At 42.6% G+C, this 23598-nt stretch overlaps 2 protein-coding genes across 3 annotated transcripts; one reads left to right on the forward strand and one right to left on the reverse strand.

Moving 5' to 3' along the window:
- Positions 1-4910: 4910 nt before the first annotated feature.
- Positions 4911-12349, forward strand: LOC127761650 (exocyst complex component EXO70A1-like). 2 transcript variants are annotated; one of them, XM_052285977.1, is made up of 4 exons: positions 4911-5288; positions 7254-7849; positions 7946-8030; positions 10775-12349. In XM_052285977.1, exons 1-4 carry the CDS (start codon positions 4969-4971, stop codon positions 11910-11912), a joined length of 2139 nt encoding a protein of 712 aa, XP_052141937.1. In that variant the 5' UTR covers positions 4911-4968; the 3' UTR covers positions 11913-12349. The 2 variants fall into 2 exon arrangements, with proteins under 2 accessions (XP_052141937.1, XP_052141936.1); XM_052285976.1 differs by having other exon boundaries at positions 7254-8030.
- A 6110-nt stretch (positions 12350-18459) lies between these two features.
- Positions 18460-19923, reverse strand: LOC127761702 (uncharacterized). The gene is made up of 3 exons (XM_052286026.1): positions 19780-19923; positions 18751-18810; positions 18460-18657 (listed from the first exon to the last, which is right to left on the reverse strand). The coding sequence occupies exons 1-3, from the start codon at positions 19921-19923 to the stop codon at positions 18460-18462; spliced, it is 402 nt and encodes a 133-aa protein (XP_052141986.1).
- Positions 19924-23598: the final 3675 nt, after the last annotated feature.

Below are 23598 nucleotides of genomic sequence, written 5' to 3' on the forward strand. Positions count from 1 at the left end.
CCCAGATTTTCGTTCACATCGTGACAACTGAGAAAATGTAGTTAGACTAAAAACTAAAAAATATCTTTAAATTTTTATAAGCTGGTTATCAACCAATTGCTTCTTAGAATTTTAAGATTCCTCAAAAATCTTATATTCACCAACATATTGTTTCACTAAAATTATACGATACAATAATTAAGTACAATTAGTTGTCTCGAAAGTTCCAAAAAAAAAAAAGTAGTCTCAAAAGAATCTCAGCTTGTCTGCAAGGCTACGGCTTCACTGTTTCGTTGATGTGTTTCCTTCTGTGTTCCGTAGAGGCCATCGGTTTGTCAATTCTTTTTTGTGGGGCCCCACTATAAACGGAGATTACAACTTATAAGATTATTCTCTCCATCTGTCGCCAAATTACATAGTTAGCGATTACTCCTAATTAGCGTGGACCTCCAAGGAAACAAAAGCGCTAAATAGAAGGTACCAAATAAAAATTAAGGCGCCAAACCACAGAAAATAGATTAAGCTTTACATATGGCACATTATTATCGGATCACAATCATCTTCTTCGCAACAACAATGGCCTCTCTATCTAATCTTCCAAGGTCAACCAAGGGGGTGTACATCCTAGGGAAACCCTATGACGTCTCTAGACCCTAGTCATATTTATTCAATAGTCGTCATTGTTTTGAGTCCGGTTTTGCTTATATTATTTTTGCCATGCAATTTCGCTGCTAGATCGGTTTGTGGAACCCCAAATTCGAGTGTTTAATTATTCATATGCAACTGTGTTGCAATATATCTTGTTCTTGCTTGTGTTCTTCGATTCGCATGCAGGGATTAGCCTTCTCAACGAGGTCAACCGGGCAGTGCACGGTTGATAACCAGAGGAGACGTGCTGCTACGATTGCTGGGTTCGGATCATGTTGATCGGAAGCCGGATCGTGTGTGTCAAGTTTCCATCAAATCAAGAGTTATTAATATCTATTGGAAGATCGGGACCTAGCATTCTCATCAGTGGCTTCGACTTTAACCTCCCCGTCGACGGCCAGAGATGCCTCACCCAGTTGATGACCATGTATGACAACGACGTCGACGCATGGCAGGGCCTCGGCCCCGGCCTCGCGCGGCGGTCACCCAGTCCCCTTCGGTCACGGCGGCGGCGAGCCTCCTAGCTGGCCCACGGCGATGGCTGGACGCGGGCGAGGCGAGCGCGGGCGCCTTGTGTGGTGGCCGCCCGGTGCCCTCCCCACTCGCGGCGAGCCCGACGGCCTGGCGCCTCTTCGGTCACGGCGGCGATGCGAAGCGCGCGGGATGGATAGATTGGGGGCACCATATCCACCGAGATTGATAGATTGGGGATTATTTTAGACCTGCAGGCGGGCCCAAGCAAAGGAGTCGTTGGATTTGTTTTGGGCCGCAAGTTGACTCAACGGGAAGCACGTAAACACATGTTGTTTCTTATCCGAAAGACGCGCTAGACAGCGGTGTGTTATTTTTAGAAAGAGATGCGCGGCCGAACGATACTAATTACGGAAAGAAATAGGTCACTCATTTAGACTATCGCGCGACCACGTGCTGTGTAGTCGCATCCATTAATTATGGACCATATTTTTCCCTTTAGCCTTTAGTCAAACTAGGAAGGTAGCCCGCGCACATGCGCGGGCACCTTACTTAATGTGGTGAAATTTTCTTATGAATATTTATGTATGGGTGACTTTTAATAATAATGCTTTTATTATATTCTAAACTAAATTAAACTTACTTATTTTGCTTTGAACGTTGGCACCATCACTATATATAAATTCTAAAATAAAATTACTTGAGATCGTGCAGTTGTGTCGAAACAATGTATGTGGTTCCCATGAGAAAATTTTTTATATATTTTGACTGCCCTGAAAGATATCTTGCACCCCCTCCCGCCCACACCCCCCAAAATAGTCCAATAATGTCATTTATTGCTGTAGTTAATTTTTATATCTATTTTCATTCTAACAATCCTCCTAAAATGTTTGAATTTTTCTATTTAGAATGAGTTTTAAATCCAACAACATTTTTCAATTTATTTCATGTCCTTTTTTTTTGAGATTTATGTTTTATGAATCATCCTTGATATGCTTTGATCTTGCAAATTGGGATGAAAATAGAAGTGCATATAACCTTGCACAGGGTAAAGGCATATGTTTAAATTTTCTCTCGTGTATTGAAGTAATGATCATAGATTCATAGTATTTTTAGCGAATTCTCACTAAACTGAAGTCTTGTTATAAAGATTTCTAGATTGTTCTACGTCACTAAACTGAAGTCTCTTATAACAAATAGAGATTTCTAGATTGTTCTACGTTAAATGTCAAGAATTTACAATATACTATAGCAAGTTTTACCAAAAAGAAAAACATGGACAATGTTAAGAGAAATTAATTAAGTTGGTAGAAAGTCGTTAGATGTCTAACAGGATATAAGTAATAGGTGGAGATCCATTTGTGGTTTTTCTTTGCCATATAGATAATTTCAATTTTAATTGTCAGGGAGATAAAAAAAACAGAGAGTAAAGGAATGGTGCATGCCACACACGGGCAGGGAGGGAGGAAGGTTTGGTATGTTTTTCTAAATGATTAATCTAACGACCTAAATGATTTGTCATATGTTTAAGTCGAAATCGATGGTTGGAAGTTTTCTTTTCTTGTCAGAATTTGGAGGATATTGTCTCACTTAAAAGAGCAATGTAACAGCTTAAAGAGTGTTTATAAGATGTATAATGGACTTTTAGCACCGCATGCCGCAAAGGAGCGGGAGGGAGGGAAGGATGTTTGGGGTGTTTCTTTTATAAAAATAGATCCAATGACCAAAAATAGTGTGTCAATCGATTCAAAATAATGTGTCCAACGATTTAAGTCAAAACCAATGGTTAGATGTGTCCTTTTTTCAAAATTCCTATGATTTTCTCTAATTTAAGAATGGCTTAGAAGCGTTTATGCGATGTTAATGGGCATTAACACCGCACAGGGAGGGTAGGGAGGAGAGAGGTTTGAAATGTTTTTTATGAAAAAATTCTGCAACCAGAAACAATGTACCCATTAATTTAAATAGAAACCTATATTCAGATGCTTTCTTTTCTTTGTCTGTTTTTCTATTATTTTCCCTAATTTAATAGTATTTTCTCTAATTTAATAGCACCGTAGGATATTCTAAGTGACAGTTTGAGAGCCGCTAGCCTAGTACGTGGAGGTCTATTGTGTGTTCTTTTAACCTGTAAAGATAATTTTGATTTACGTACGTATGTTCGCACTGGACGTGGAGGTTCCGGATGTGGTTATTTTACAGAGATCTAATGATATAAAGCAATTACTGGGTCCACCAACTTAGATAAAAATTGATCTGAATGTGTTCTTTTTTGTTTTGATAAAATAGGTCTAACAGTCTAAAACAATGGGTCCACTGATTTAATGAAAATTGATGGTCGAATTTCTTAATTTATTAGATCATATCTATAAGTTAGATGCTATGATCGATCATCTTATTTATCGACCAATTCATGTAGATGTTGACAGAAGTTACTTAAGTCTGCACAAAGTTGTTAGATATCTAACAGTGTATGAGTAAAAAATTAGGGTGGCATATTTTCTTAGAGGCCTCAAGATGAATGTGAGTTCAGCAGTAATAATTTTGTAGCGTTACATCATAGTCTATTTGGATCTTAATTATTGATTTAATTAAAAAATACAATGGTACAAATAGGTCATAAATTGAAATATAATATAAAAGTTACAACTATTTAAAAGATTGTTTATCTATTTATAGAACTACCGAAACCAATAAATTAATATGCATGCATGGCCATAAAAACATTGGATGTCTTTTACCTTAACTAACTTAACTACCATAGGAGAGAGAAAAAATCAACAGAAGGGAGGGAGGGATGGCTAACATGCGTGCGCACACCGAACAGAGATGAAGGTTTCGGACTACTTTTTTCGAAGATAGATCTAACGAAATCTTTTTGTTTAGAATTTCTAACAATTTCTTTATTTCGTTAGAGCGCCACATGGCAGCATATGAGCGTTTGTAGGAAGTTTAATGGACTTTTAGTATATAATAGATAGATTTACTTTTCCCAATCTGATCATATCTCTACTATTATAAAAATTAAAGATATTTTTATCGGTATTTTGTTTTTAAGTTCGTTCGCATTTGAAATTGAAGATGTTTTTGTCAGTATTTTGGTATGTCATCTATGTATAAGTCGGTTTTAAGTTCGTTCGCTTTTGAAAATGCATATCCTTATTTGAGTCGATTTTTAAGTTTGTTCGCTTTTGAAAATACAGAGGAGTCGTATAAAAATCTCTTTAAAAAACTCGAATGTTAACTTGAGATGAAAGTCAGACTTCTAATTGGAGCTCATGATTTTCTTAAAAAAAATCTAAGCGAATTTTCAAAGTGGATTTCATCCTAACTATAACAATAATAAGATTAAAATAACATTCACCCGTGGTTGCAACAGGTATTTTTTCTGGTGAATAAAAAATGTATTGTCATCGAGCCGGCGCCGCGTGTGGTCCGGGAAGAACTGAACTACCTGGCCTCGGCTTTCCGGCTGGGATCTGTCGAGGTCGTCGAGGAAGAGGAACGAGCCCACGGCACAGGGACGCCTGCTGGTCGCCGCGGCGAAGTCCCGCCAGGTGTTCCCGCCTGTAGCTAATATTCGTCTTGTTTACTTGCACGAACTGAACACTCCATTGTTTAGCCTGACGCCTGTACGGGCCCATTGTTACGCTACGCTGAGGCCTGAGGCTGGTTTGTCTGTTTGTGAAAAGTAAGATATATATCGTCGATGCCACTGGTGTCGACCGTGACTCTGAGAGTGAAGTATTCTACTGTCAAAGTTGCAAGCAACAAAGACTTGTGAGGCCTGTACGGTTGACAACTCTCGATAGGCGACCAATGGCAGACATGCATGACGTTGAGGTTGGCAATTAGCTCAACGAGCGACCAATGAAACTTTGGGGGTGGTTTACTGATCAGGACTATGTCTACCTGTTGGCTCGTTTGCGCGGCGCCGCGTTGAAGCGATCTGTTGATCTCGCGCGGTGGATCACCGAGGCCGCCTTCCCTCTCCTCGCGACGACGATGGGAGGGGACCGAGGGAAGAAGCCGGTGGATACCCCGGCGGACATGCTTCTTCCCAGCCGCAAAAGGTGGCTCGGGGACGGAGGTTCGGATCGCGCTCACGGCGGCTGCCTGTTTTACGAAACTACTCCGTCCTTCACGCATGGTTCTTCTTCCTCTTCCCCCAATCGCCCGCTGCACGATAGGTACGTATTCCCCTTTGTAAATTTTACCTGCTACCATTATAGAGTTGCAACTAGAGTCTTCGTATGCTTAATTAGGGGGGAGTTGAACCAACGTCTTCAACTCTTCATATTATTAGAGCAAGTTTAATGGTATAGCCCACTACTGGCTCCATTTCATCTATAGCCAATCTAATAGCCAATTCATATAATAGTTGCTTATTATACTATTAATATATGGTCACACCTGTCATACACACCTTGCGTCTTGGAGTCCGTGCTACAGCTGGCTACAGATCTGTAGCCCGCTGCTCTTCTCTCTTATCGTTTATCTCATTAAAATATGATTATAGCTGGCTAATAGTCTGCTATTGTACCTGCTCTTAAGCAAGGAGACTATTTAATTTTTTTCCCAAAACAGTCATGGATTCAAAGTACTAAGTGGTAAACAGTACTACATCCATCCCAAAATAAGTGCAGCCGTGGGTATCCGTGTCCAACATTTGATCATTCGTCTTATTTCAAAAATTTATGAAAAAAATAAAAAAAAGTCACACATAACGTACTATTCATGTTTTATCATCTAATAACAATAAAAATACCAATCTTTAAAAAAAATCAAATAAGACGAACGATCAAATGTTGGCCATAAATATTACAAAACTACACTTATTTTAGGATGGAGGGAGTATCAATATTCAGAAGTGGTACCTTCAAATTCGTTATCCTCTCTCCAAGAAAAAAAATCATTATCCTCTCTGCATATTGTTTTCATTTTAAGGACCAACACCAGATAGTACTTTATTGAATAGAGCAAGAAAAAAATTACAAGATTAGTATTTAAAAGGCACTATTCAGGAAAGAAAAAAACCACAACCACCACACACCACTCACCGATAGCGCCTTTACATAACCCAGAAGAAGGTTAGCACCGGATCAACCGCCGCTAGACCAACAAAGGAGCTACCGCCAAATCGCCCAAAACCAAACCTAACATCGAGCATCACACTCGACTCTATCCATGCCCATGGTATTGGAGAGGAGAGAGTGAGAGAGAAGATGGAACCACTCTTCCTGACAAGGCCCACCAACATGGTCAACATGCATAGACTAGGGCGTCACCACAAGTGGACAAATGTCTAGAGCGAGCACACACAAACTGCCTGAGAGAGATTTTGGCGCGGTCTCCAAGACGATGTCTCCAGGAAGAGAAGAGAGGATGAACACTAGTGCCGTCATCCATCGATGTCACGAAGGACCAAGACAAGGCTTTCACCGGAAATCCACCCGATGGAGAGGGGCGGCTTGACAGCGCCCACAGTAGGGAAAACGACGTCCAAAGACGCCACCGCTGCCGGCTCGGCTAGACCGAGCTAGTTTTTTACACCTGTTGCCCACCCCCTGCCGATCCGTAGACATAGTTCCAAACCTCCACCACCGGCCAACCTCCGTCGGCATGCGGCTACTGCTGTACCGACGCCCCCACCCACCCCCCCCACCCCCCTAGTCAGCCTCGGCATGCCATGAGGCACACTCCACCGTCACCGGCCTCCCAACCACCGCCGCGTTGGCCTGGCCATGTCGTCGCCGCATTAGCCTCCTGCGCCGTCGACCGAGCCGTCTACTTGCCGTTGCCCGCATCAGCCTCCCAATGCCATCGCGATGGCCATCCACAGCTGCCGATGCAGCCCACTCCAGCCCTCCGCGCTGCCACCTCCACGCAGCCGCCATCGGTGACTCGGGAGCCGGCCTCTCCGCCGCCTCCACGCAGCCATACCCCAGCCTCTCTACAAATTCTGTCCCTAATATCAAGATCCAAGAAAGGAAGATGAATTTGAAGCTGTTTTGTTTTTTTTAAAAAAATTGTGGGTTTAAATAGCTTAAGTTAAATTTTCAAACGCTGCCGTATATCGATACAGTTTTCTAACCATATACCTATTTTTTTCCTCACTTGAAATGAACTGCACACTGCGGCGTACGTACATGAAGGATGGAGGTGGATACAAAGGAATCAGAGATACCAAGACAGAGGACAGAAAATGACCGAAAGATTAGTGCCCGGATCAAAAGAAGTCATCAAGCTCGCAGGAGGCAACGGTACGAGGACCAGGAAGATCGCGTCCACGGGAACGTTCATTTCGCCTCCATATGCCCTCCACCGGTGTCTTGGCTGGAATTGAAGCACAATATGGAGGTTAAGCTAGACTTAAATCTTGATGACATAGAGAAATCTATTGTCATTCCAAGATGCCAAGAGATGGACACCTCTGGTAACCCAGACAAGGTGGACAAATACCTCGTCGCCGCCAAGAACCTTACACGAATACTGAACTTGGAGCACCCTGTCCTAACCGAAACTGGACATCTCCGTGACCGTGCAAGATCACTCCACGGCACCACCATCTCTTCCATTATCACGGAGTTTTGCTACCTCAAAGTCTGGAGGGTTAGTCCACTAAGGCGTCTGGGCTACTTGCCAGGACCCATCTGGGAGTCCTCCGTCAGATCTACCTTTAATGAGTCAATCTCAGCAACGGTGTCGTCGAGCTCCTCTAGTTCCTTCACCTGCAGTGGTAGCACCAACGGTAGCAGTGATAATAATCAAGCATCTCTTGAAGATGGACCAGACAAAAGATTGGCATGCACTGGTTTTATTAACATCCAATCCGTTTCTGTCTTAGATGACATTGCAAGCATCATCACTGAGGGCGGATATCAGCAACTCCTCCGAGGAGCTTTCGATCGACACTACTCCGAACTTGCAAGGTAACACATTTACTGTATACATCCGTCAAAATAATCACTGTAGTGATATTTCTTAACAGTAGCACAACCGGGATATTGGGTTGACACTAGTGCAGAGAAGGCTATCATTGATGGTTCATAACCTGCATCACCTGCATCACAAGATTACAACCCTGGAGGGTCGTAACCAGGAAAAAGGAAAAAATATACCACCACCCATACATCGACAGCGACAACACACAAGCCCAGGAGAAGGCAAGCACCAGACCGGCCGCAACTAAGCGTGACCGACCGCCGCTAGACCAACAAAAGAACTCAGACGAGATCGCCCCCTAGGGGATGCCAAAACGACGTCTTCAAGAAGAGAAGCGACGGAAAGACCGCCGCCACCATCCGTCGGGGCTCAAAGGAGCCAAGACTGGGCTTTCGCCTGGCAACCACCCTCTTGCGAATCCACGGCTGGTGCCCTGATGCTCCACCACCATTCAAGCTCTGCCGACATGTGGGACCCCAGCACCGGCACCCCCCGCCGGCCAGCCTTCGTGTGCCGAAGACCGCGCCACACCCACCGGTAGCTCTCCCTCACACCGAGGTCGCTTCCTTCACCGCCGGCCGCGCCTCTCGCGCCAAGCCGGCCTCCTCCACCAGACGCGCCTCTCGTGCCAGTCCGGCCTCCCTCCATCGGCCGCACCTCTCGCGACACGCCGGCCTCCCTCTCCGCCGCCCGCGCCTCTCGCGCCGAGCCGGCCTCCGCTGCCATCGGCTGCGCCTCTCTGCGCCAAGCCGGTCTCCGACCCCTCCTCCAAACAATGCCGCGCCAGCCAGAAGTAGCTGTCTGCCACGCCCTCGGCTAGCCAACCGAAGCCATCATGCCTCCGGTGACCGCAGACACGGTCACCACCACCGCAGCCGCCGCTGCCGAACGCCCGTCGCCATCCACACCTCGCACCCGACTCCTTCCCCGCCTCCACTAGCTGTCGCCGGCGATCGTCTGCATGACGTCGCCAGCCGCTGCTGCATCCGGCAACCTCGCCACCGCCTCACAGACACGACCGCCGCAAGCCGGCCGCCGTCACCACTGCCGCTGTCACCAGCCGCCGACACCAACCGCCGTCTCCGCAAACCGCCGCCACCGCTAAAGAAGCCGCTGCGCTGTCGCCCTTCGCCACAAGCAGCCAGCAAACCCCGCCGCCACCAGCGTCACTGTGCCGGCCTCCGCCTGCCGTGCACCGCCGCCACCATGCCAGCCTCCGCCGGCCACGCACCACTGCCACCGTGCCGTGCCGGGTTGTGCCGTCGCTGGCCGAGCGGCCCCGCCAGTGCTGCGCCAGCCGAAGCCGCCGCCGTCGAACGGGTTCCGCGCGCCTCCGTCGGCTGTGTAGTCGGCCTCGCCCGCCGCCGCACCACCGGGTGCTGCCCACGCCGTCGCCACCGAAGCCGGCCGCTCCTCCTTCCCTGTCGCCGGATGCCTCCGCCGCGCGGGGAGCGCAGGGGAGACCAGATCCAGGTGGGGGAGCGCCGGATCTGGCGCTAGGGGATCTAGATCCGGCGTCGCCGCACGCCGGCGAGCCCGCCGTCGCGGCCTCTACCCCGCCGCCAACTTCGCCTCCAACGCCCTCGCCGCCACTGCATCCTCTGCCGCCCCGCCGCCTCCTTCACCCCGCTGCCACCTCCTCCACCCCGCCGCCTTCTTCACCTCGCCAGCCAGCCGGGCAAGCCGGCGCCGCCGTCTTCGCGCCCCAGGCCGCATCGGTGCCCCCACCGCCGACAGGAGGGAGAGACGAAGCCCCGCCGCCTCCGTCCTTGTGGCTGCGCGGCTTTGCCGGCGGCCGCTCGGACGGTGGCGAGGCGGCAGAGGTAGGAGGGGGAGCGGACGACGGCAGCGGCGGTGTCCGCCTCCCGTGTCACCCGTGAGGGAGGACGATGCGGGGGCCTCTTTCCTTTGGTCATTGAAATGGTCCTGGCGGTCCGGTCCATCTCGATACCCAGAAAATCAAGCCATAGGTCCAATATATGTAGTGCACGTATACAAAACTGTCAATTCAGCCGATGAACTATTGAGTATCACAATCAGTTTGTCCCAAGAATATATTATTGTCGATTCGTCGCATAAACCGACACTGATGCGCTTGATGAATCTTGTTACCTAAATATTATTACTCTAACAACAAATAAATTAACTTGGACTCTTGTTGATGAATCATGTTACCTGAATATTTATGCATTATGCAGCACATCCACATAGATTATGGCCTTATGTTGGGCTAATTATGGATTTTTTTTCAAATTATGCTTCAACTCCTTGCATGAAAAATTTCAGTAAAAAAAAAACTCCTTGCATGGAAAATTTTTGGTCACGGACTGTTCATTTACTCCCTCCGGTTATGGAACCAGAGGGAGTAGGCTACTAATATTATTTGAGTCAGTTTGTCTGAAGATGCATTCAAATTGCCATAACTTCATGTACAAAGCTTCATATCATATCGTTTGTATTCTTGGAAAGTAGACTTGATATTTATTCAAATATGAAGGTTTGGAGGATTGGATTATTTGCAATAATGCGGATATCTCCTTGAACTTTATATATGTCTATATAATAGAACTGCACATGGCCTGGCTAGCATCCCTTAATTTCTCACTTGTGCACTTAATTTGCAGCTTTAATTTTAGTTGGTTTATCAGAGATGAAAGTTTCTCGGCGTCTACTAATGACCAGACTTTTTTTTTTCATTTTTATACATGTCCAATACTCCAATACCAAGCAGATATTTTGAAATTCTTGACATAGAAAATATTTTGGGGAGTCATATGAAGGACTCGGTGGAAATCTTAGTGAACGCATGGGTACGGGCGATGAGAATCACTCTCAATGTTCTTACTGAGATGCGACGGCAGTTACACAAACAAAACTTCGGCGCATTCAATTCATTCAAGCATGACTACTTTATGGTGATTGCAACGCAATCCATAAAAAAATTGGTTGCTTGTGGTAGTTCAATGTGCAGTTGGCAGCAAAACTCACAAGACGATCCCTCCACGCAAAGCTGTGCTGCCCGTGAATCAACAAAACATACTACACAGATGATACTGAATTTAGTCATGATGTACAGAGCACTGAATTACGCCATGCCAGAACTCTTGGCATTGTTCTCGGGGCGAACTGAGCAGATCGTTCTTGCAGAGTTTCGTGGTCTAATCGATCGATCATCATCTACGGTGCTCCAGTTGTTCATGGAGCTAAACAACTTGATAAAATCTCAACGACTGGTCATGGTTGATATTGGTGTTCATCATATTACTCGGCATATCACAGAATATATGCGGGTGCTATTTGAAAAGAAGAGCACAATCTATCAAATGTTGGATAGTAAGCCAAATGCATTTGGTGAACTAGTTATGGGATTGGTCTCGTCTTTGGAATCTATGTTGGAGATGAACTCTAGAAGTTTGGTACTTCAAGGGCAGAAACAGGTATTCCTTCTGAACAATCTTCATTTCATGATTGAGCAAGTAAAGAGATGTATAGATTCGGGACTCATTCTTGGAGAAAGTTGTCTTGTTCAACGCGAGGACCAGCTTGATCAATTAATCACAGCTTATATAGAAGCTTCTTGGGATCCAGTTATTTCATCGTTCGAAAAGCGAACTCAAGTCGCGATAATTTTGTGGCCACATCAATTGTTTGACAAGTTTAATTCTTCTTTCGAGAGGATCTACAGTGTACAAAAGACTTGGAAGGTGACTAATCCTAATGTCCGCCTGAAGTTGCGTGAGGCAATCATCCAGAAACTTATCCCAGTTTATCAAATGCAGATGGGAAACCAATCAGAGAAGAAACAAATGTCAGCGAGGTACAGTGTGGAGCAGCTGGAGTCACAACTTCTAGAAATGTTTGAGGGCTGAAGCCTGAAGGCATAAAGATCACATAATACAGTAATACACATTTGTCCGATATCGTGGATGAAGCAGATTTCAGTGATCAACAATATCGACGAGTTTGCTTGCGCAATCTAAAATTCAGCTTTCCTTTTCACTGCTTGGCTCAGCAATCAGATGTTCGTTGCTACCTGTGTTATCTGGTCCACCGTTGTCTGTGATGTCAATATGGCTTCTTACTTAGGCTGGATCCTTTAGTTCTATTTAATTTTGAATTTCAAGTTGTATGGAGGTACAGAACAAATATAAGTGTCTTTAATTATGGAGTCAATTTAATTGTTTATAGTTTGAAATAAAGGGGTTGTTCACTTTGATGCCAAAATAAACCTTGTACAAAGCTTAGCAAGATAGCTATTTTAGCAAGATAGTTATTTTAGCAAGATAGCTATTTTGGATGTGTTCATTTTGTTGCCAACATACATGCTACCCAATTTTGGTCATTACTGTGCAGTTGCCAAATTTCTGGTATATTTACCAAAGTTTGGTAAGAAACCAAACATATGCATATTTTTCACAACTTTAACCCAAAAAAATGGTATGGTTTGAAATGGCATCAAAGTGAATAGCCCCAAAATAAGAAAAACCATTGATTGAGCGGTCATAGTTTTTTTTGGTGTTGGTGTCTTTTAGGACAATTGCACGTTTGACCTCATTCTTAATGTTAGATCATATTCCCTTAACTTACTCATTTGACACTCTTTTTCAAAAATGAAGATCCCGTATGACCCTAAAGCTGGCGGTTTTGCCGTCAGCCGATTGGTCCAAATTGCCATATAGTTTAATGACGCGTGGAGAATGGTGCCGCAGCGATAGTTTTTCTAGTGCGGGAAACTGGGACCTTCTGGATCTCTCGTGAACGCGCATAACTACCTGTGACAAATATCATTCCACGTCAAGATGGAAATACTCAGGGTCAATCCATTTCTCCCCTAAGGCTTTGTTTAGTTGGGAAAAATTTTTGGGTTTAGTTGTCACATCGGATATACGGACACACATTTGAAGTATTAAACGTAGTAAAATAACAAAATAAATTATAGATTCCGCTAGAAAACTGCGAGATGAATTTATTAAGCCTAATTAATCCGTCATTAGCAAATATTTACTGTAGCATCACATTGTCAAATCATGGCGCAATTAGGCTTAAAAGATTCATCTCGCAATTTACACACAATCCGTGTAATTGGTTTTTTTCCCTACATTTAATACTCCATGCATGCGTCCAAACATTCGATATGATAGCGTGAAAATTTTTGTTTTGGGAACTAAATAGGGCCTAAATCTATCCGTAGATTTGCTCCAGCTGACCTTTAGAATCACTTAAAAGATAAGTGGATCAAACGAATCAAACCATTAGAACCTAAGTTCTAGGGTTCAACCCAAAATAACTTCACATGTATGAAGGTCTCAAAAATTTATACAAAGTTGCTTCTCTATATAATAAATTATCCTACAAATTTCAATTGAATTTAACAAATTTTCGTAGTGTGAACATGAGTTTAAAATTTTTGGGTCCAAGTGGTACACATATGTAACTATAATTTTTGGTCTCAGTAATGCATCGTGGGTCTCGGATGTCTAAATATACAAAGTTGCTTCTCTGTATACATTCCTACAAAATTCAAGTGAATTTAACAAGTTTTTATAATGTGAACATGAGTTTAAAATTTTTGGGTCCAAGTTTCACACATATAATGGAAATTTCTTATTCTATTAGTCGTGCATTATGGGCCCCACATGTATAAATGGCACAAAATTTACACGAAGTTGCTTCTTTGTGCAATAAATCATTCCAACAAAATTTGAATGAATTTGACAAGTTTTTATAGTGTGAACATGAGTTTAAAAAATTTTTGAGCCCGAGTTTTACACTGATGTTATAGGAGTTTCTTGGTCTACTACTAATATAGCTTATCCATTTGGATATCCATGGATTAACAATTAATATAATAGACTCATAATGGATCGATCCCGTTGAATCATGGATCAACAGACTCACTCAATCCACATTCTAAAAATTCCCATCGTGAAATTTCCACGCGATCGGCCTAATGCTCCAATAGTCATGTTGGCCCATCATGTGTATGGACAAGTGTGGGCTGAGCCAACCGCGCACGCTAAGCTTGCTATGGGTGGGCATTCGGTTAAACTGAAAAAGTCATGTCGGTCTTTCATCCCTCGGTCAGTGCAGTCATAGATTGAAAAGTGCAGACTAAATAAAAACGCAAAATTGTGTCACGACCAACGAATTCGGTTCTCGGTATCTGTCCTGACCTAACTGTGTCAATTTCAGGAGATAAATTTTACAATGATAAATTTTGGGAGCACTTAACCTATTTTTAGACAACATTTGATAGTTATATACAACAAAAATACAAGATAATAGGCAACATAAAAAACCAAACAATATATCACAAGTTAGGATCAACTAGCAAGAATAAATCACGAGAATCATATACTCAGTTCTCAACTTCATATAACATGCAGTACATCACAAATCACAATTCAGTTATATCGGTCAATTCGCTTAACCGAAGCCACTAACCAAATTAACCGAATAAATTTTGTTCTTTCGTTGGTTGAGACCGAATTTCTAGGTCTCGGTCTTGGACTTTTTGGTTCGGTTTTATTCTGCTGATGTGACCAAGTGTTAACAACCGAATTTGGTAATATCAGCATCGGAGGTGAGGATGGGATCGAAGCGGAGTCGGAGATAAGGATTGTTGCGGGAACAGAGTAAGAATCGGCTGGAGTCCAGATCGGCTACGACCAGAATCGGCTAAATCTAAATTAGACTGGGTTAGGTGATACAGCCGATTCCGACAATACGACTTGGTGTACAACATCGGGTTGAGTCGATATGCTTCAAGATGATTGCCGCACATGGATAGAGTCCTGAGAAGGCAATTGTATCTATTAATTAGGATGTTTTACGTAATTTCCTTAGAGATATGCTTAGGGCAAAAGTTTGCCGCAAAGACTTATGGTATCTTAGAGTTTGTTAGAGATAATAGTCGTGTCCGGTATGGACATATCTTGTAATTCTCGGGGTATAAATAGACGCCGAGCCCTATGTAACAAAAAAGAACACACGTTCAATACAATCTCGGCGCATCGCCACCCTTTTTTTGCTTTAGTTTTATTTCGACGAGTTCTTGCTTTCGGGTTGAGCTGCATCGGTTTCGATCTTCAAGAAGAGGTAAAACTTGTTATGACGGCTTGCGTTCTCGGGATTAGTGCTTCCATCTTTATGACACTCTAATCTTGTTTATGTAATTCGTCGAGTTATCATATATCCTACATAATCCCTGGCAATATTGATATCTAACCTACAATCGGCTAAACATCCGTCAATAGAAGGCAGCCGATTAAGTTAAATACCGATGTTGACTTAGATTATATAAGATATCTACCACTCTATGACACATCCAACGGCTTGATTGTCTAGATATTGTCCTTCTTTTCATACTTATAGCTGCATCAGTTAAGTTTGATCTTATGAGTCGTGATTAGAATCTCAATCTCTAGCCTGCTTCTCGGTTGCTGATTAGGGTAGCATCGGAGTTTCAGCCGATCTTACCTAATTTAACTACTTTTTATCCTATATGCTTGATTGACATGTTAAATCCGCCCGTTACGTTAAGATCTTGCTGCATTTAAGTATATTAGGCTGTTGTTTAATATATTCTACTTGCTTTAATATCTTAATATAAGGTGGTATCGAAGTATTAGCCGATATATGCTAGATCTATCTGATCGGCTATGCTATGAATGTATATAGTCTCATTATTAATATATATTTCGATCTAAGTGATTTATATTGTCTCGGCATAGCGACCGATCTATCCCAATCACTTGATTTAAGTATATATCAATATAAAGATTATATATTGGTAATATCTGCAGCCGATCGAGTAGATTTAGTCCCTTCTTATTTATTAATGGCTGCTGATCGATGCATATATGACATCGGCTCAAAGATAAATGATATGTCATCGGCACCTAGCCGATCGGCTATCATTTATAGATTTAACCGTGATTTCTTTGTTTCTACTTCTTGTTGGTTACAGGATCAAATCAACTGGCATGCTAGCACACCCGAAGGCGAGCTTTGGACCTGCACTAGAGTTAAGCAGATCTCCCAGGCCTCGTGTTTTCTGTCAACACCAAGGCTACCATTGATACAACTGTTGTTCACATCAAGATCAAAATGCCCAAGTGCTAGAATCCTTTTCGGCCACCTGCTATATTGTTGACTTCGAACGGCCGCCAAATATGCATACGGGCTCCATTTTGGGTCCATGAGTATTTGATGGAAAGCTCTCAGAGTCCTCTTTCTAATGGATCCAGTCTTATCTCCAAATTCCATCTCGTTTGGCCGCAATCACATAAACAAGGAGATGCGTCACCTGTAATAGGCATATAGGCTTGTAACTTCATTTGAGACATCAACCCAAGTGGAGCCCATGTGGGGTGCGTCCCAACCAGGTGGAGCATGACCCTAAGGACCCCTAGGTTGTCCTCCCACCTTTATAAATAGCTAGGTTCCCCTTCAGGGTTTCTTGGGTTTTGTTTAGAGTAAAGTTTAGCTTCGCTACTTTGCTGTGTAATCCCGTGATCGGTTAGATCGCCGGTTTGCTCGTTACGGAATCCCAACTTATCATTTGTATTCAATTCCTATCTACAATTCAGATTGCTTTTATCTTGTTCTTGCTTGTTTCTTCGATTTGCTTACAGGAATAAGGTTGATATGCATTGGCAATATCAACAACCCACGGAGAGGTGTATCAATTGCTAAGGTGTAACACAACAACATCTCGCACGGTTGTAGTTGGGTTGTCAATGCTTCTCCCAAATCGTAGTTATCATCAACTCATCGAAAGATCAGGCCAACAACAGCCTTCGGTGTCTCGAGTGGAGCTCAGGGTTTATCAAGTGGTATCAGAACTTTTGTTGCTCGGTGAGTTTTCTTTCTACCTATAACCAGAAAATAGCCATAAAAAATATTGCATCCATCACCTTGCCATCTTTGTGCCACTTCTTTGTTCTTTTCAGTTTTTACCTTGTTGAGTTTTGCGTTATATCGTCGTGCTGAGTTGCTGGTCTTAGCGTTTGTCTGTTTAGAGTTTTGAGTTCTGGTCACGTTAAGTACTACTATCGTTGTCGCTGCCATGTCTTTGTTGTCGTTGGGAACTTTGGAAACGGAATTGTCTCGCCGTCAGGGTTTGATTTTAATAATTTTCAGAAGTTTTTGTGGATCAGGTTGCTGAGTTGCATTAGGGTTTATGTAGACCTAGCCGTGGTTCTGTTTTTGCCCGTGCATTGGTGTCGTGCAGACAAGGGAAGAAGATTATCAGATCTATTTTATTTGGAAGTAGTGAAATTTGGTTTTGGAAAGAAATAGTAGATTGAATCGATTAGATAGGTTGTTTCCTTGTGTTCCTTCCGTGTGCCGTGCAGGCCAAGCGAATCAACTCTCTCCCCCTCCAAATCACTTTGAGTCGTGTCAAACACCTTGGTAAATTTTTATTTGGTGTCGGTTTCGAAAAATCTCCCCGTGACTTGTGCGGTAAACTTTTGTAAATTAATGCCAATATTGTCATATATTAGCACAGGTGGATGCGATGTTTTTTATCGGAACGAAAAATTTCAAAAAGCACAAAAACATGAGTTTTAGATATATTGGAGTGGATTGGGCGCGTCGTTTTTGAAAACTCTCCCAATGACTCGCGCGACGAACTTTTGTCAATTAATGTCGTATATTGACACAGGTAGGTGCGATGTTTTACACCGAGTCGAAAACGTTCAAAAAAACACCGAAACATGAGTTTTGAACATAATGGTGTGGAATGGGTGCGTTCGTTTCGAAAGATCTCTCCTTACTCATGCGGCGAACTTTTGTCATTTTGCCGATATTAGTACACGTGGGTGCCATGTTTTTTACCGGAACGAAAAAGTTAAAAAGCATCTAAACATGAGTTTTGAATATATTGGAGTGGATTGGGTGCGTCGGTTTCGAAAAACCTCCAATGCGATGCAATATTAATTATGAGAAACACGCGAAATTAGCGAAAGACAATCGCAAACATATGTCCTAAAGGCTAAAGCAAACAAGACCACCCACAGTCTAGCATGCATGGTGTGTATGCCACGCGAAAACACACCAAATTACTGAAAACCACAGCACACAGGTCGACCGGCACCCGAGATCATCGATCACACTCAGAGGCAATCATGCATGCATGGTTCTTCTACCGGAGCTCACTTAGACCGTGTTTATAGAAGCTGAAATTGGGGAGAAGTTTAATGAAAGTTGGTAATTTAAAAAAAAAATGTTAAGAGTTTATGTATGTAGGAAAGTTTTGGATGTGATGTGATGTGATGAAAAATTAGGAGTTAGAGGAAAGTTTAGTGTGAACTAAACATGCCTTTATTTAGCGCCCAGTCTTAACGCTGAGCAGTAGGCTAGCTAGGAGGAAAGCTCGAGACGGACGGAGACGCTGTTGCTTTACATGCATCAGTTCTCCGGTGAAGTAGGCGCGGTGGTCACCGCCGCCTCCTGCTTGTTTCCACCGGAACCTTCAGCTTCGCTCGCATTATCTGCTGCTGCTGATGCCGCTCTCGCTGCCGCTGCCGCCAACACTGCGGCCACTGCCACCTCCGCCGCCGCGGCCAACGACATTCCAGGCGTGCCAACTGCAGGGGAATTTGTGCCCTGTGAAAAAAAAAAGGGCATGAAAATCAACAAATTGAACACAGTAATTAAAGGGGATGGAATGTTTGGATTGCGTGGCAGCGCGAATTATACCTCGCTTCCGTTGGCACGCTGCCGCGTCTTGGTGACTGCCACGAGGTACTCTACCTGCATCTGCGTGCAGTGGCCGATCGAATAAGAGTCAGATCGACTGATTCTGTTGAGTTATTTAATTGGTACTCGCTCTATTTAATTGTTAACTTTTAGATTATGTTTGATCATTGATTTTATTTAAAATGTTATATAAGTAAAATTTTTATTTATTCTATTATTAAATATACTTTAAATGAGATTTATATTTTTTTTATTTGTATAAAAGTTTTGTATGAGGCAAATGATCAAAGATATATTTGTATAAAATTTAACTTCTACTCCCTCCGTCCAATAATATAAAGGAATTTTGGAGGGAAGTGACACTTGCTAGGACTACGAATCTAGCTTAGCCCATCTAGATTCGTAGTCCTAGAAAATGTCACATCCCTTCAAAATCCCATAGGCCAACAGCAATGTATCTTGTCTAACTAGATAATAAGTAGTAAGGCTAAGCTAGTAGGCCTTTGTAAAGTGGGTCCCATGAGAAAAAATTTATTGCTTTTTGTCTAACTCAGCATGCAGTAGTAGTACATTCTTGTGTTGGAAGGAGAGAGTGAGAGAGATTTTAATGTTTTTTATTCTTATAACTAGTCATAAGCTTACTACCTATCATTGTTATTACCCACTTCTACAATGCTTATTACTACGTCATAGGAATACTATATTGCCTAATACCTGTTTTTTCCTAACATTGTGGATGCCCTTATATTATGGGATGGAGGGAGTATAAATTACAACGAAGAAACAAATTAGACTGCGAATATATACATTAGCCATAGTTTGATTTTTTTTCGTTGTAATCTGTAGGAGTTAAATTTTAACTTACATGTTTATATGGAGCGATTTATCATATATATTAATCTATCTTATTTTTTTTAAAGAAAGATCATAATCATTTAAATGATATGCAAATAACGAGGGGATGTCCCTTCGAAAGTTTAGAATTCACTCCATAAACAGAAATTTGCACACATAAATATGCTGTCGTACCCTAAGATTGTGCATCTGTGTGGCATTAAGTTTGATCTGCTCCAGGATGGGGCGGGGGCGGCCTCCGATCAACGACCGGGGGACGCCGTCGTCGCCGTCGGACGGGCCGTCGCCCTGCTGCCTACCACCACCGGAGAACGCCATATATCTCACGATCAGTTCAGCTCGACTCCAAAATTCACCTACACCGCGCTCTAGTTTGATAGGCTTGTGGAATGTGGAGTGTGGACTACTTGTCGTGGTGTTGGTGCTGGACTGAGTGTGGTGCGGTGGGGACCCCGGCCCTTTTGTAAGCGCGAGAGAGCAGGAGCAAAAACGTACCAATCCACCCACGCACGCAGCATCAGCATCAGCCTGCAGCCAAGCTGTAAAATCGGCGTAACGCACGCACGTACAGCTGCGTGACGTGCGACACATACGTACGCCACCAACTGCGCTTGCTCGTGTGGAGATTGTTAGGGAGTGCGTATACGTGGAGGGTGAACGGTGTGGTATATATACTACGCGTACTAATGGTAGAGGAGTGTGGTGCGCGTGTGCGTAGGAGCGGCGCCGAATGCAATGCAATGCAATGCACGCTGCAGCATGCAGGGATATGTATTGCAGGCATCCGGCCATAACGGCAGGTTAACCTTTCGGCTGGCGTACGTACGTGACACTAGCTATATCGCGTGCTTACTTTTGGTTTCCGTTCCTACCAGCGTGCGGTTTTTCTCAATCCTGAACCCGGACGGTCGGGCAATCTCCCTTTCTAGCTCCCCTTAAAAGCTAGTGGTGATGTATGATTCATGTGCATTTGTTCTATAGAGGGAAGTGGATAATCACTGGCATTGGGGAAAACGATACAGTGCATGAAAAATATGAGAATGTAATGTTAACTACCGTGATTTGTTTTATAAAAACATTGGGCATAGTGAATAAGATGACTCTTGCACGATAGATAATTTGCAGGATGCATGGCATATATTGTTGTGGCCATTTTATAAGACATAGCAATCGTCATTACATGCTTTATTATTTTCCACAAAGGATCATATACATTACAGGTCATATTTTGTCGTTTACGCCAAAGTTTGTAGAAAGGCCTATAGTATCGTTTCCTTATGTAGAAACCATGCATTGATTGCTTGTACTCCGATATGTGTTGTATTATTTTTTTTTGTCAGCTCCTTTAGGAGGAAACCGTTGATTAATTTTTTGCATAGGAAAGAGTACGTGTCAGTAGTTATTGTTGTGTTGCAATCCTTATGGCGATAAGAATTGTTTGTTCAAGAGTAAACTCCACAAACTATTCATGCTTTGTCGCTTTCCTTCAAAAAGAACAAGGTATCGGATTTTACTTTTTCGTCTTCGTGAAAGAGGGCGCTTCCGTACATTCGTATTTAATTTGTCGATTTCCTCGGGAGGGTATTTATGGTCGAAGATTGTTTGACCATTGTTACTTTGTATCTTCCTTATCACGGTTTATTGACATTTATTAATTTTATATATACACCTCAGTGGTTTTTTCAAACAAATAATATCTTCTCGTTGCGGTTTATGGACACATTACTAATTGTTTTCATATTTTCTTTGTCTCCTTTCCTTTACTCGGTTCTACATTCATTATTTGGTGTCGATTATTCATTGGCTTGTGCATATATATTCTTCGGCTATCACCCTCTTTCTAATTGTTGCCCTACCCTCTTTGGTTGCTGTCATGATTGGTGGCTGATATTGGAGAGCATCTCTCATGTATAATGCTGATGTGGCAAAATTTCTCATGCATGTGGCAACCTTTTGGACCATAAATACACCCACATAGTCAAATTACTGTATCTCTTTTAGATTACTCATTTAGCAGCAAATCAAAATGTATTAAAATTAATGTGGCAAGAATGAACCAAATCGGGATAGCACATAATAATAAGAAAATGACACTACAGATTAAAGCTAGCAACAGTTGGATATGCGAAGTGGCCGCCTTTGCTCAATTTGGGTCAGACTTTGATGCTGCGACTCAGACATTACTCAATAGAGGTGCAAGGCTTACAGAAGTGCCCAAACAACTACAATATGAACCACTTCCAATTGAAAAACAAATTGCTGTGATTTATGCTGTTGTCAACGGCTTCTGTGATCGAATGCCACTGGACAGAATTTCAACCACACGTTGCAGGATATAGAAGATATGAAGAGTAAAGTCCATCATCGGTCCCTAAACTTGTACCGTTGTGTCATCCCGGTCCTTAAACTCGCAAATTGACCGTTCAGGTCCACAAACTTGTTCGACTGTGTCATCCCGGTCTCTAAACTTGCAGATCACTCGTTTAGATCCTCCAACTTATTCAGTTGTGTTACCCTGGCCCCTAAGCTTGGATTTGAATATCATCTGGGTCAAATAGGACGGTCTAAAGACTTTATATTTAAAAATAATTCATAAATTTTTCATGTGAACTCTAATGAAGACAAACTTTATATCAAACTTGTAGCCCTCGACGCGATCTACAACTTTGTAGTTGATTTTTTTATTTTAATTCATTTTTTTTCTCAAAATGTAATTTTAAAATTAAAATTTCAAAATCTATAAACATGCAACAATATTTTGGACCCTAAACAGTTTTAATTCAAAAACTTTTCAACTACAAAGTTGTAGGTCACGTCGAGGGCTATAATTTTGATATAAAGTTTGTCTTTATTAGAGTTCACATGAAAAAAATATGAATTATTTTTTGATATAAAGTTTTTAGGGACCGGGTGACACAACTGAACAAATTAGAGGACCTAAACGAGTGATCTGCAAGTTTAGGGACCGAGATGACACAGTCGAACAAGTTTGAGAACCTGAACGGTCAATTTGCGAGTTTAGGGACCGGTGATGGACTTTACTCAGATATAAACAAAGCTTGCATTTACTCAAGGAGGTAGTACTAGTTGCAATCTCTCTCTAATTTGTGTCTATCAAGTCCAGATATACATGCATGAATGCACATCCAATTAATTTATAACTTTTTTCAGTTTTCCATAATGGTTGATGCAATAAAATCAAATTTTAATTTATAGTACATAGAGTAAAATAACATCAAGCTAGCATATTCTGCAGATTTTAGCTCAGACCAATGAGAACAAGCTAGAAAAATAAATGATGAATTTGAGTGAATTAATTTATTGCTATGACGTGCCGTCGAACGCTTTTTCCTCCTTGCGACTTTGCTATACGTCGACATATTTTGGTTTCTCGGCTGAGGGTGTAATATTACTCCTTGACTTTGGTCAACAGTTCAAGGTTAGGCCTCTCATCTTCGTGAGTAATCACGTGTATTGTATATAGATGGGTAGTACATGATGTACATCTTGATCCAATATGGCTGGTAAAAATATATTAACAATTTTCATGAGACAAACCTGAACTACAAAGAGATGATATTGCAGTACGAACGATATATACAAATTAATTAACGTTCCTGCAGGCTACACATGCGAAGATATACACAAAGAAAGAACTTCGGGCTTCGATGGCGCGATGAGCCCGATCGATGAGGAATTGAGGCCTAACCTCAAGCGATCGAGCTTCCGAGGATCTTCAGGTCGATGCGCCTAGAATCACCACCTGCAAAACTTCACAACAGCCGATCATTGTCTGATTTGGCGCAACCCAATGCTTGTGTTGCAACCTAGCTAGCTCCTCGCTCTGCACGTTGCACCACCTGTTTCCAACAGTTAAAACAAAAACAACAACAGAAACGCATGCATGGCGATGAAACATTTCAAGAAACAAGTGACCGGAAACAAACAAGATCACACACGCGCGAACACACCAAATTATTAAAAACCACAACA

The sequence above is a fragment of the Oryza glaberrima genome, chromosome 2 (genome assembly GCF_000147395.1).
Source record: "Oryza glaberrima chromosome 2, OglaRS2, whole genome shotgun sequence".
Classification (NCBI taxonomy): domain Eukaryota; kingdom Viridiplantae; phylum Streptophyta; class Magnoliopsida; order Poales; family Poaceae; genus Oryza; species Oryza glaberrima.